Source organism: Glycine max, chromosome 6 (assembly GCF_000004515.6).
Source record: "Glycine max cultivar Williams 82 chromosome 6, Glycine_max_v4.0, whole genome shotgun sequence".
Lineage (NCBI taxonomy): Eukaryota > Viridiplantae > Streptophyta > Magnoliopsida > Fabales > Fabaceae > Glycine > Glycine max.
Window position 1 is genome coordinate 41,281,992 of NC_038242.2, and position 11,911 is coordinate 41,293,902.

Here is an 11,911-nt window from a genome sequence, read left to right on the forward strand (position 1 = left end):
CTAGCCTTAAGGAGACCATGAACTCGAAGCCCAAAAAGAAGAAGGTAACTTACGTGCGATGAGATGCTCACGCGATCGCAATAGCGGCAACAACAAAGGTTTGTAGGGAGGAAGAGGTAGAAGATCCTATGACAGATTTGACGAGGAAGTCCGCTGCATGAGGTTGACCGAATGGAGCCACCAAGGCTGGTGTTGGATCTGCCACAAGACGATGCGAATGGCCCAACCCAAACTGTGATATGAAACTCACCATCAACGGAAACTCGAAAAGAAGCCCTTGTTCTTTATGCACTCTCCACTCTTTCCTAAGCTTGTTTCGTTGGAAATTGGAATTCAAACTCATACTCATTCTCTCCCCAAGTCATAGTCATGTATGGCGGTGGTGAATGTTCTGCTTATTATGTCTATGTATGCCCTCTTATTTCTGATTATTTTCCTTTCCGTTGTAATTTTATTTAATTTGGGAGATGAAGTATCAATAATAGTGATAAACCTGGGTTCCCACACTTGCAAAGTCGGTTATGCTGGCAAAGATGCTCCCAAGGTTGTCCTTCCCTTTGTAACTTTCTCTCATTCACCTTTTTTCATTTGCATTTTATTCTTTGTATTGTAAGAGATATCTGGAACATACATTGTCACATACTTATGTTGTTGGTGCTATTGATCACATGGACATTGATGGAATTGCTGGTATTAATGATGAGAACTCTGACAAAACCAAGGGAAAATGTAAACTTTATGTAGGATCTCAATCATTAGGATACCGCAGAGACCATATGGAGGTAACACTTCCAAATATCTATCTGTTGGGTTAGGCTTTAAATTTTAATCTCATTTCAGTTATTTTAAAATTTTTTTGTTTTGATGTTGATCAGGTGATGTCACCCTTGAAGAATGGAGTTGTTGTTGACTATAATGTTGTATACAACATATGGGATCATGCTTTGAGGTTGGTTCTCATTATTGATTCTGGCTATAATAGGATCATCATTTTGAGTATTTTCTTCTTCTTTTTGGTCATAAACATGATCACCATTTTCTTGATATAACATGTGTGGTTGTCAATTGTTAAGGTTCCTACCTCTTAGGAAGCTCATGACGGTTCTTTTAATATGCAGCACTCCCAAAAATTAGTCAACTATTGTATAGAGTAAAAAGAGAATACTCATGTGGTTGAGATATGATGTTGTTTATGCAAACCTCTCTTTATGTTTACTAATTTGTGTTGTATGTATAATACTGTTTTCCATTCTTGTGTCAAATATCGTTCTCTTAGTAATTTCTACTAATTTATTTATTTGTGTATGCTTTATGCTACTATTCACTATCATTGGTTTTCAGGGAATGCCTCCTAGTCAATCCTAAAGAGCGCCCAATGCTACTATTGATTATAATTTAAACTATTGTATGTACTATACAATAGCTAATTAATTGTACAATTGTAATTCTTTTATTTTAATTTAAGGGTTAACTTAATGGATTTTGTCAGTCTTGCAAGTGTTGGATAATGACAACAATATGTATTAAGCTATCCCTTGCTTGCCATTTAGCACATATATTTACTCTTATCTCCTTGGTTACTCTTGTGTATCTTCTGGTAGTGTTGGTTTGATGTACAATATTTAACTGTTGACAGTTGGTTTTGAATGTAAGTGGCATGTTTTCTTCCCCCACCTTTTCAATTTGAAGCAATCTTTGGATATGAATATGTTGAGTCCAATTGTGAATGTTACTGGACATGCACTAAACAAGGATTCTAGCACTTTTGATTCTAATATAATCATTAAGGATGAAGAAAAAGAACTCCATGGAACCTTTAAATGCTTTGGAAGCTTAAAACTTATTTTGGAGCTTCATGAAATGAGATCAGATAATCCTGAAAAGATTGAGGTAGAGAAAGCTTTGTTGTATGTTTTCAATTTAAATGCACTTATTTTCTATTCCTGCATGTCTTAATGTACTATATAACCTGTCATTTTCTTTAGAAAATTACCAAACATATACCTATTTTGTCTTCTATGCCACTTTCTCCCACTGCAATTTTTTAATCTATTTCTCTATTCATGTCTTACTAAATCAATCATCATATTTATCAATTTATTTTTTTTCTCTCAATTTTCACTTACTAAATCAAGTGCAATTACACATTTTCTGCTGAATTTTGAAGGGGAGATTTAGGCTATTCTTTGTGGCTTTGCTGTTAGCAGGGACTCCCCTGACTCTAAAGTTTCAGCAAAGATAGTAGCAACACTTGCACCTCTTCAATTGTATATAGAAAATATCATATAGGCTATTCTACAAGGCTTCTCCAAAGAGATATAAAGGTACCTACCTATAAAATATAAATACATGTTCATTTTCTTGTCCAAAATGAACTATAATAACTAGTATTTTAATCACACCAAATGCATGGGATAAATACTTTTCCTGACTTTTTTTTATTTTTTTGTGTAAAATATGTTATCTTCAGTTTGCTAGCTGTTTTGTAAAATATGTCATCTTCATTAACTTAATATCCTCAATTTTTTTTTAAAAAAAAAAGTTGTAAGACGAGTTTTGGGAAAACTCATCTTAGAATCCTCAATTTTTTCTAATTTAAAACAAAATATTCTAAGAAGATTCTTCCAAAAATCATCTTAGAAAATCTATTTTCTAACATCTACCTTAGAAATTATATCTTTATAAGACAGTTTAAATATCATTGTGAAAAGTCCAAAAATCATCTTAAGATAATTTGACATTTTACGACAATGATTTCAATGACGGTTGAAATCTATCACAAAAAATTTCTTAGAATCGTCGTATAAAGTACTTTTTTTTAATAGTGGTTATAAATTTTTTGCAAAATTATAAAATTTAATAATATCTTTTTTAAGTATATCTAATGTTTACATTAATTATAATTATTTTGAATATATTCAAAGATAATAGTATATTTTAAAAGTATAACTAATATTTACTTTTAAAAAAGAAAGATTGATTACAATAAAATCTTGGTACATATCTTTTACAAAATATCTATTATTATAATTATAAATTTATAATTAATATTAATGTAATTATTTTTTAAACGTATATTAATAACCTTTCGGAAGAAGGGGAGCTTAAGCCCATGGTTGTACCCTGTAAGTCCCTCACTGTGTATCATTGAAATCTGAATTGTTAGTAAACATAGGTAAAAAAATGTTTCTTTTGGTTTCAGATGTAAGCTTAAATATAAGAAAATTTTAATTAATTTTTTTTATTTAATATTATTCTTTATTTAATTAAGGTTTTAATTTTAATGATTTTTTTATTTTTAATACCAAATTCTAATAAAGAGTAAGTTGATTTTTTAATGAATTAAATACTATTTTAGTCCATGAATTTGGGGGTTGGGGGACCTTTTATGGTCCTTGAAATTTTTAAAAAAATTAATCCCTAAATTTTTGACAAATTATTCTTTTTAGTTCATGACATAATAAATTATCACTTTATGACCGTTTATATCCGTCACAAAATGATTTTTAGTTTTTTGCCGTAAGAATTTTCATTTTAAAATTACCACAAAGTTTTAAAAATTGACTCAAAGTACTAAAAAATCATACATCAAGATTTATAGCTAGTACTCCATTTTCATTAAAGAATTTTGTGAAGAAAATTAGAAAAATAAAAACATGATCACATATATAATTAAACAATTCTAATCATAGCGTCCTAAGAGTATTAGTTAAAAAATATATTTCCTTATTATTTTTAAATATAATTTTTTATGATTTTTAATATATTTTTTAATTTCTTAATCAGTATCTTTAACACACTAATCAATAGATAGAGATTAGATTTAGGAAAAGAAGTTAATCTGTCAGAACGTGATAAATCAAGGTTTAAATTGTGGTTATAAGGTATCCACATTTAATGTGCAATTGTGTTTGAAATTGAATTGCCTCCAAATGAAAATCATTTACAAGTCTCTAATAATAGTATGAGACAATACTACCATATACAATTTCATAGGGATGAAAATCGATATATATTTACGGCATTAGACAATTAGTATACTTCACCAACCAAGGTCAAGAGTGATGTACCAATCATTACCCCAAATGAGCTCTTTAAGGTTGATGGTTTTGTCTTTTCTTTCCCAACAATATTTGGAATGATGGCTGCTCCATTTAAGGCTTTTCTAGAAGATCTAGGGAAAGCAGGACATCTTGCAGGCAAGTCTGCTGGATGGAATCTTCATCACCACCACTTCCCGAGTTGGTAGAAAAGAGATAGAGTAAGATCCTCTGTCTGTATTTGTAGTCTTTGGACCAATTTTTAAAATGAATGAAAAGAGGTTTAAATATCTTTTTGATTTCTCAAATTTGGACCAAATTTAATTTTTTTTATCTTCCATATTAAAAAGTGATTGTTCAGTCTATGTAATTTGGAAATAATCCATTTTTGGTGTTAAGACTATTTTGTTGTGAACATTTTAGGGTAAGTTTGAAGAAGCTTTTTCAAAAACACTTTTGAAGAAGAAAAAATGAAATTAGTTTTTCCATAAGTTCAATTTAGGTTATGCATAAGTTAATTTATAGAAAAGTTGATTTTTAACTCATGCATAACTAATTTTAACTTATAGAAAAAATTATTTTATTTTTTCTTATTTTATTCTCCTATAAGAAATTCTGAAAAAATTTACCTAAACAGACCCTTCCTCTTGCACTCTCGTTGAACTACAAAAAAATGACTGTTTCCAAATTAGAAGGACTCAAATAATCAAATTTAATTTAGGGGACCAAAACCAAACTTTGTCCAAATTTAAAGGATAAAAAAAGATATTTAAGCCAAAAAAATATTTGTTTTTTTATCTGCAGCCAGAAAATATATTAATTGTGTTATCTATGACAGACTTACTGAGATCAGCAATCAGGTTGGTCATGGAGTGATATATGTTCCATTCAAGAAGATCAAGGTGAAAGTACATATGGTGCAATAACTTATTCTGGAAGGGGGGCGGATATGTTAGAGTTGAGGGATGCATTCCTCCATGGGATTTATTTTGCCGAAATCACAAAGAGGCTCATGGTATCTCCTGCATAATGTTGGAGATAGTGCTATTGAAAATTGCTACTTGTGTTTTTTAGTCCTAAATGTGTTGAGTTCTGCTTTGGTTTTTGCATGCTAATGATTGTTTCTTTTCAAAAAGAGAAAAATGTTTGGTACTAAGATTTGTTTTTCTGATACATGGTGGAGCATTGGTTATTGGTATTTGTTATTTTGTATTTCCCTTTCACGAATATTGAAGCCAATAAACAAGCACTAGCACATCTTGAGCAAGAAAGAAGTTGCTAGCCCATCACTCCAGCCATTTACTAAGCAACAATGGAGAATCAATCAACAGTATGTAATCAACACTGTGAGCTACACTTCATTATTTGATCCCAAAATAATGGAATGCTGAGTTTTTTATTTTTATTTTTCCTATCATGATCATGTAACCAAACAAATTGATCAATACGTGATGATGTTGCAAAGACTTTCTCAGCACAGTAGTGGGAAAAAAAAACCAAGTTTTTAATGAAAGGGGATGTATGTTGTAATTTTTGTGTTAATGCTAATAAGCCAATAAGCTAGCAATCCTTAAATTTTCCAGTGTTAAAGGTATTTTCACATGTTTTGACTCTTTATATTGACTATAAGATTAATTTTCGGTCGAGACTTAGTTATATTTAAAATTATTTATTTTTTTCTAAGAATGTATTCTATTAGGATCAAAATCAAGTTTTTTTCCATAAACTCAAGTGTTGTTAATTAATATATACCATTAAATTTTTAAGGACAAATTTAATTATTTATCGTATTTTTTATTACACCTAAAAATTGATGTTAGTACCTAACACAATTAATAATATTTGTAATATTATTTAAATAAATTTTGAGTTGTATAAAATAAATGATAAATATTTGTGATTTGATAAAAGTCCAGTGGTGTTGTTGTGATTTCCTCTAAATATTAGTATTATGAAAGTTAATAACTTACGCGCCAATTTGTGATTCACAGTAATATAAAAAGCCTTCTATGCTGTAGTACATAGACTTTACATTTACTCTTACATTTTAAAAATAATAATATTCAGGAGTGTAAATAATTAAAATTTATCTAAACAAAAGAATTTCAATATAATTAAAAAAAAACTAACAATTATTTGAAGAAAAAAAGAAAGAAATCTAAACATAAAAGAAATTTTGAAAAATAATTGCTAATTTGAAGTTTTTGAAAATATAAAAATAAGCGGCAATAACGAATCATGTAATTGCCTTTCGAGAGAAAAAATCCAATCATGTAATAATCATGAGTCAGTTGAATAATATATATAGGGTCGAGGGTTCGCATTCCCGCTATTTCACAATTTTCAAGTTAAACTGTTTGTTTTAGTTAGCTAGATAGAAAGAGAAAGTAAAGATAAGTAGAGAGATCTTCAAGTATCGATCATCATCAATGGCTGTCAAAGTTTGTTGTGTATATGTTTTTCAACCCTTCTTTTCACTAATCATTCATTTCATTCTTTTTTGTGGTGTTCGGTTTAAAGAACAATTTAAGAATTTGATGCTTGAGATATATGATTTTTTTAATTTTTTTCATGCAAATAGACTTAAACATTAACAAAGTTACTAAAGACTAAAACGCTGACTTCAATAATCTTTTTATGTTCCTTTTCTTGATAAGCATTTCGATCCTCTTTAATTTCCCTCATGTTAGCTCAGCAAGTTTTTACGAGATTAATTTACAAGATGAAAATTTATGATTACTTTGACAGTTTCTAGGCAATGGATAGAAATATAGAAAAACTGGCAAAGGAAGTGGAAAAAAGGCGCTAACTCTAAAGAAGGTGTTGAGGCCAAACTATGGCAGGCATGTGTTTAGGTTTCGTAATTAATTATTGCTTTGCCGTTCTTCTAATCCAATTCATTCATTCCCCATCTTTTCATAGCATAAAATGGAACTATTTAAGCATTGTATATCGATTTAAATAGAATGAGTTTAGTCTGTTATGTAGTATAATATTCAGTTTCTGTTATTATCTTTTCTATATAAACTCTTATATCTTTCTCTTAGAATAATAACAACAACAAGAGTATCATTTCTCAGCACTACTAGAAAAATGGCTTTTTAAGACACGCGATTTACGACGGTTATTTGAGGAACCGCTTTAGAAAGTGGTGCGGTGGCATTTTTGTAATTATTGTGTAACAAATTTCATTTTACGACGCACTTTCTAAGGCGGTTATTGAAAACCGCCTTAGAATGTTATGTTTTATAAAATTTAAGCCGGTTTTTAGAAAAAAACCGTCGTAGTTGTAAAAACAAATAAGGGAAATTGCTCCTAGACCTCACGGGTGTGCACGTTTCTGCTAGCTTTCGAGATTGCGCTGCTTTGAACCCTAGACCTTTGTGCTTGCTCCTTCGTTTTCTGCTTTGAATCCTAGACCTTTGTGTTTGAACCCTATTGATTTTCGCTTTCTGCTTGCATGAACCCTACTGATTTTCGGTTTCTGCTTGCTCCTTCTTCCATTGAAGCTCCTTCACCTGTTCTTCCATTGAAGCTTCTACCCCTTCTTCCATTGAAGCTCCTTCAGCTCTTCGACTTCATCGCTCCAACTTCTCCGCTCGAAGCTTCGTGAAGACAGAGATTGGTTAGTCAGTTACTAACTTTGTTAGGTTAAGCTTATTTTAACCTTGTTTTAGGTTAATTGGTTCGTGTACTGTTGAAGAAAGGTCACGGGTTCCATGTAATTTCTTTTAATGGTGTTGTAATGGTGTTGTAAAGATAGTTTTTTGGCTGAAATTTAGTTTGCTTTCATCTGAAAGCTGAAAAATAGGGTAATTCGGAAAGGACATAAGAAGTGTTATAAATTATTGTTTAACAATCAAGAGAGATTGAAGATACTGTAATCCTATTTGGAGTTGGGAATTTTATGCTTTTGTGGGATTTAAGAACTCTGTTTTGTACTCTTTGGTTTAAAAAAAAAAAAAGAGTTAAATAACCCCAAATTCATGCTTAATTGCCCCTAGTTTTGTTTGGATAATGTTGGAGCTTGAATTGGAGTTTACTTTTACACCAAAATAGCTTTTAGGACAAAAGTTCTGTAGTGTGAAAATTTGGAGGGGTTAATCAGGTTTTGATGTTTTCTTATTCCTTCCTGTGAATATTCCTCTAGGAATGAATGACTCTAGATAGTATTCTTCTGTATCTATCATGCTAACTTGACTTATTTTTCTTTCTTCCTAACATGAACCTTTGTTTGCATTTGCTTGTAGGCTTGAGGTCTTTGACCGCGAGAAGTTTAACAATTGGGTGGAGAAGGGTGTAACTCCAGCCATTGAACCCAGTTTAAAGCTCTATGAAGATGTTTTGAATCTGGGATTCAAGGTTATTCTACTGACAGGACGGAGTGAAAGGCGCAGGAGTGTCACTGTTGATAATTTGATCAATGCTGGGTTTAAGGAATGGGACCAGCTCATACTAAGGTAATTCCCAAAACATATTTGCTAATTTTAGCAGAGCAAATGAAGTTTGTATATTAAATAAATGTTGTAAGATTGGAATATATGTGTATGTTCTGCAACCAGTTCTGTTTTACATGAACAATTTAATGCTTTTGTAATCTGGATAAATTTTGTTATTTTGTGTTTAAACCACCATATTGGCATATTTTGTGAATGACTAGATGTTGTTGTTGGATGATATTTCAGAAAGCTATTGAATGGTTATTATATTTTAGGTAGATGATGATATATTTGTCTTAATATCTTTGGAGAGCTAATGTTAAAATTTATTAATTAATTTAATGATACATTCTCGATTGTTTTAAGTAAAACAAATTTCTCTCCTTGGCATATTATCTCATTGTTGTCTGCGAATTTGTGTTTTCGTACACTGATAGAACTAATCCATATCATATTTTTGGGCCGGGATGCTGACAATACATACATATATTATCTATGGGAAAGCATTATAAGTTATGAAACTGATTCATATATACTTCTTATCAAGGGAATGAGTACAAATGTGGCCAGTCTTGTCTTGTATTTTCCCCTTATTTTGAGATGTTTCTCTTCAGCGATTCATGATATAGGGTCATATTTTCCTTTTCATTTGAATCATATGCCTTTAATATATGTTCTTTGTTGTGTCTGTAAATTCTGTATGGTTTGCCTTCATGTAGATTTTTTGGATTAGGCTTCACTGTTGCTGTTAATAAATTAACTTGCTATTATAAAATGGGAAAAAACAGGAAAAAAAATAAGAATAAATTTAACGCATTCCACTATAGCACCCTCTACAATATTTACATTCCTTATTTCCTTTCATAATTGATTCTTTCTAAGCAATTCATTTCCAGAATTTCAGAGTTCCACAACCTCTTCTGTTTGTTCTGTGCTGGCATAGACCTTTAATCAGATCTTTTATGGATCGATGAATGTTCTGAAATTTTGTTCAAGTGGACTGAAATACTCAATTTTTATGGATGAATTGCGAAGATACCTGAAATTTAGCCCTTTATAGTACAATTTTGCATCTCAATTTAGAGTAGGTTAGATGAATAGATTTTAATTAATTTTGTCATGTTTCCTAATCATAGGATTGGATTAATTGGCAGGGGAGATTAGATGTCCCAAACTCTATATCATGATTATATATAATGTAGACAGTTTATAGGGGTACACAAGGTAATGATAGTTGTCTACTTATTACCAGAAATAACTACATCATAGTCCACTTGTATTCTGGAGTCTTCTTCATATCTTTAGCTGAAGTGAGCCCTTATCTTTTTCTTGAAGTGAGTCCTCCAATAATTCTTTATCTCATTGTCAGTTCTTCCTGGCAAGCTTCTTGCAATTGTTGACCACCTGAAGTGATTAATTTTGATTTAGCTTCGCAGATTTATTATAAAAACATGCAAGTTCAAAGAGATTTGGAATTCATTTTTTTTTACCTGTTTCCCCACCTAGCATGCAGCTCTAGAATTATGCTTTCTTCTTGTGGTGTTATTTGACCCTTCTCGAGGTCTGGCCTCAGGTAATTCACCCATCTCAATCTGCAGCTCTTCCCATTTCTTTTTAGTCCTGTTAAGAGAATAATAAATGATCAATCATTTGGACAAAAAAAAAGATGATAAAAACAATTATGAAGAATGATACTCAAGAGTCAAGAGTTAAGAATAATAAATAACATGATCCCAAAAGGCCAAAAGAAAAACTTATGGTAAAGGGTAGTCAATTTACTGAGTTGAAGTTGGAAGCAATTTAATTGTTGTGTCACTTGTATTGTCAAAGTCAATTGATATTAGACTTAGGTGTAAACTATGTTAGGAATTAAGGAGCAAGACATATATAGTGTATAAAGTTTGGTAGGGACCTGCAAGCCTAGCAGCAGAGTTCCATCTGCCCTCACCATGGAACTTGACATACAGAATGAGCAATCTGTCCTCCTCAGAAGTCCAAGGTCCCTTCCTCCATCCCTCCTCTTCTATCACACCCCACCCCATGTTTCCTGCCATAACTTCCTAATACATACAAAAAGGTGCCTAAGTTGGCTCTTGGGTAAACTTTGTCTTCCAAATTCTATGGTACTGATTTGTGTTCAATGTTTGCTGCATATTTATACCTGCAGCTATGACTCAACTTGATCCTATCAGTCAATGTTTGTTGCATATTGATACCATTTTTTTTCATAGCATGCTAGGGTGATCAGATTATAATTTGCAAATGTTAATCCCGACAAAAATGAGTGTTTTAATTAAAATTAATATAAATATCAGGACAAAATCATATAATTCAATGAATGTTTAGAATAAAAGTGTTTTTTTAACCTTATTAGAGTATTTAGTTTCTTTGTAGAATTTTAAAATATTCCTATACAGTTTAGTCCTTTGAACTGGCTATATAATTAAGACTGATATTTAGTTTGATATTTGATCATATTTAAAGTTGTTTATATTTCTCTTTAAACTGTTCTTTATCTATTGAAAACAAGGCTTTTTCTTTATTTGACATTCATAATTTTTTTTTTTTGTATTTTAAGCTCAAAAGTCAAAAGGATATTACGGGCCTCCAAATGAACATAAGTCCATTGCTGAAGAAGTGCTAGAAACTCATAACTTAACCCAGATATTGAAAGCTGTCGTGACATACTTATTTCACCTGTTCGATCACTAGTTATAAACCTTACTTGTGACGTTTACTTAAGGGAAAAAAAAATCTGAACACCACCAAACCTAATAATAATGTTCCCATTCTTTTAAATTTAATAATAACATATAAAAATGTATATATGTACTAGTAATATCCGTGTGTGGTAAGGATGGATAATCATCTTAATAAAGTAAAGACCACAATATATATACTTGTACTGCTAAAACACTTTGTTTAACAGCTAAGCATGTGTGCGCACTTAAACGAAATTTTAAAAAACTAAAGGGCGAAAAATTGGATCATATGTGATTTCTTGTGTTTAACATTTTCTTCTTTTGTAGATGTGTAATTTGTTCTTTTTTGGGTGTCTTTTCAACATAGATTAGGATCAACGTTTTGCTATTGTTCGGGGACACTTGAGAGTATTTAAATTGAACCATTATTCTTTCGGACCTAATTGTTTAATACGATACAAATGTGATGTGGCGTGTCTTCTAGAAATCCATTTCTTAATGAGATCAAACTTTGACACTCGCCCAATTAACTTTGCACTTTCATAAAATTTAAAAGTTATGATATTATTTTTCAGATCAATCAGGCTTTTAGAAGATTGTGAATTCATCATCAGCTCAGTTCTAACGTGACTGGTAAGTCAATTCACAGAAAAACCCACTTAGCATGAAGCTTAATTGAGCCAATAATAGTTAACTTGCTTTTAGATTATTAATGGGTGAGAGTAGATGT

General features: G+C 31.0%; 2 protein-coding genes across 2 annotated transcripts; one reads left to right on the forward strand and one right to left on the reverse strand.

The window, feature by feature from the left end:
- Positions 1–369: 369 nt before the first annotated feature.
- Positions 370–8,504, forward strand: LOC100809724 (actin-related protein 4A). The gene is made up of 5 exons (XM_003526031.1): positions 370–382; positions 468–554; positions 643–782; positions 876–949; positions 8,291–8,504. The coding sequence occupies exons 1-5, from the start codon at positions 370–372 to the stop codon at positions 8,502–8,504; spliced, it is 528 nt and encodes a 175-aa protein (XP_003526079.1).
- A 1,276-nt stretch (positions 8,505–9,780) lies between these two features.
- LOC100810254 (MYB-like transcription factor EOBI) lies at positions 9,781–10,559 on the reverse strand. The gene is made up of 3 exons (XM_014777147.2): positions 10,392–10,559; positions 9,970–10,099; positions 9,781–9,883 (listed from the first exon to the last, which is right to left on the reverse strand). The coding sequence occupies exons 1-3, from the start codon at positions 10,531–10,533 to the stop codon at positions 9,781–9,783; spliced, it is 375 nt and encodes a 124-aa protein (XP_014632633.1). The 5' UTR covers positions 10,534–10,559.
- Between the last annotated feature and the right edge of the window lie 1,352 nt (positions 10,560–11,911).

Excerpts from the sequence above, each read along its gene's own strand:
- LOC100809724 (XM_003526031.1), top strand. Across the intron at positions 783-875 it reads ACCGCAGAGACCATATGGAG|GTGATGTCACCCTTGAAGAA; the intron begins GTAACACTTCCA and ends GATGTTGATCAG. Across the intron at positions 950-8,290 it reads ATATGGGATCATGCTTTGAG|GCTTGAGGTCTTTGACCGCG; the intron begins GTTGGTTCTCAT and ends ATTTGCTTGTAG.
- LOC100810254 (XM_014777147.2), bottom strand. The coding sequence starts at position 10,533 with ATGGCAGGAAACATGGGGTGGGGTGTGATAGAAGAGGAGGGATGGAGG. Across the intron at positions 10,100-10,391 it reads CTCTGCTGCTAGGCTTGCAG|GACTAAAAAGAAATGGGAAG; the intron begins GTCCCTACCAAA and ends TTCTCTTAACAG. Across the intron at positions 9,884-9,969 it reads CATGCTAGGTGGGGAAACAG|GTGGTCAACAATTGCAAGAA; the intron begins GTAAAAAAAAAT and ends TAATCACTTCAG.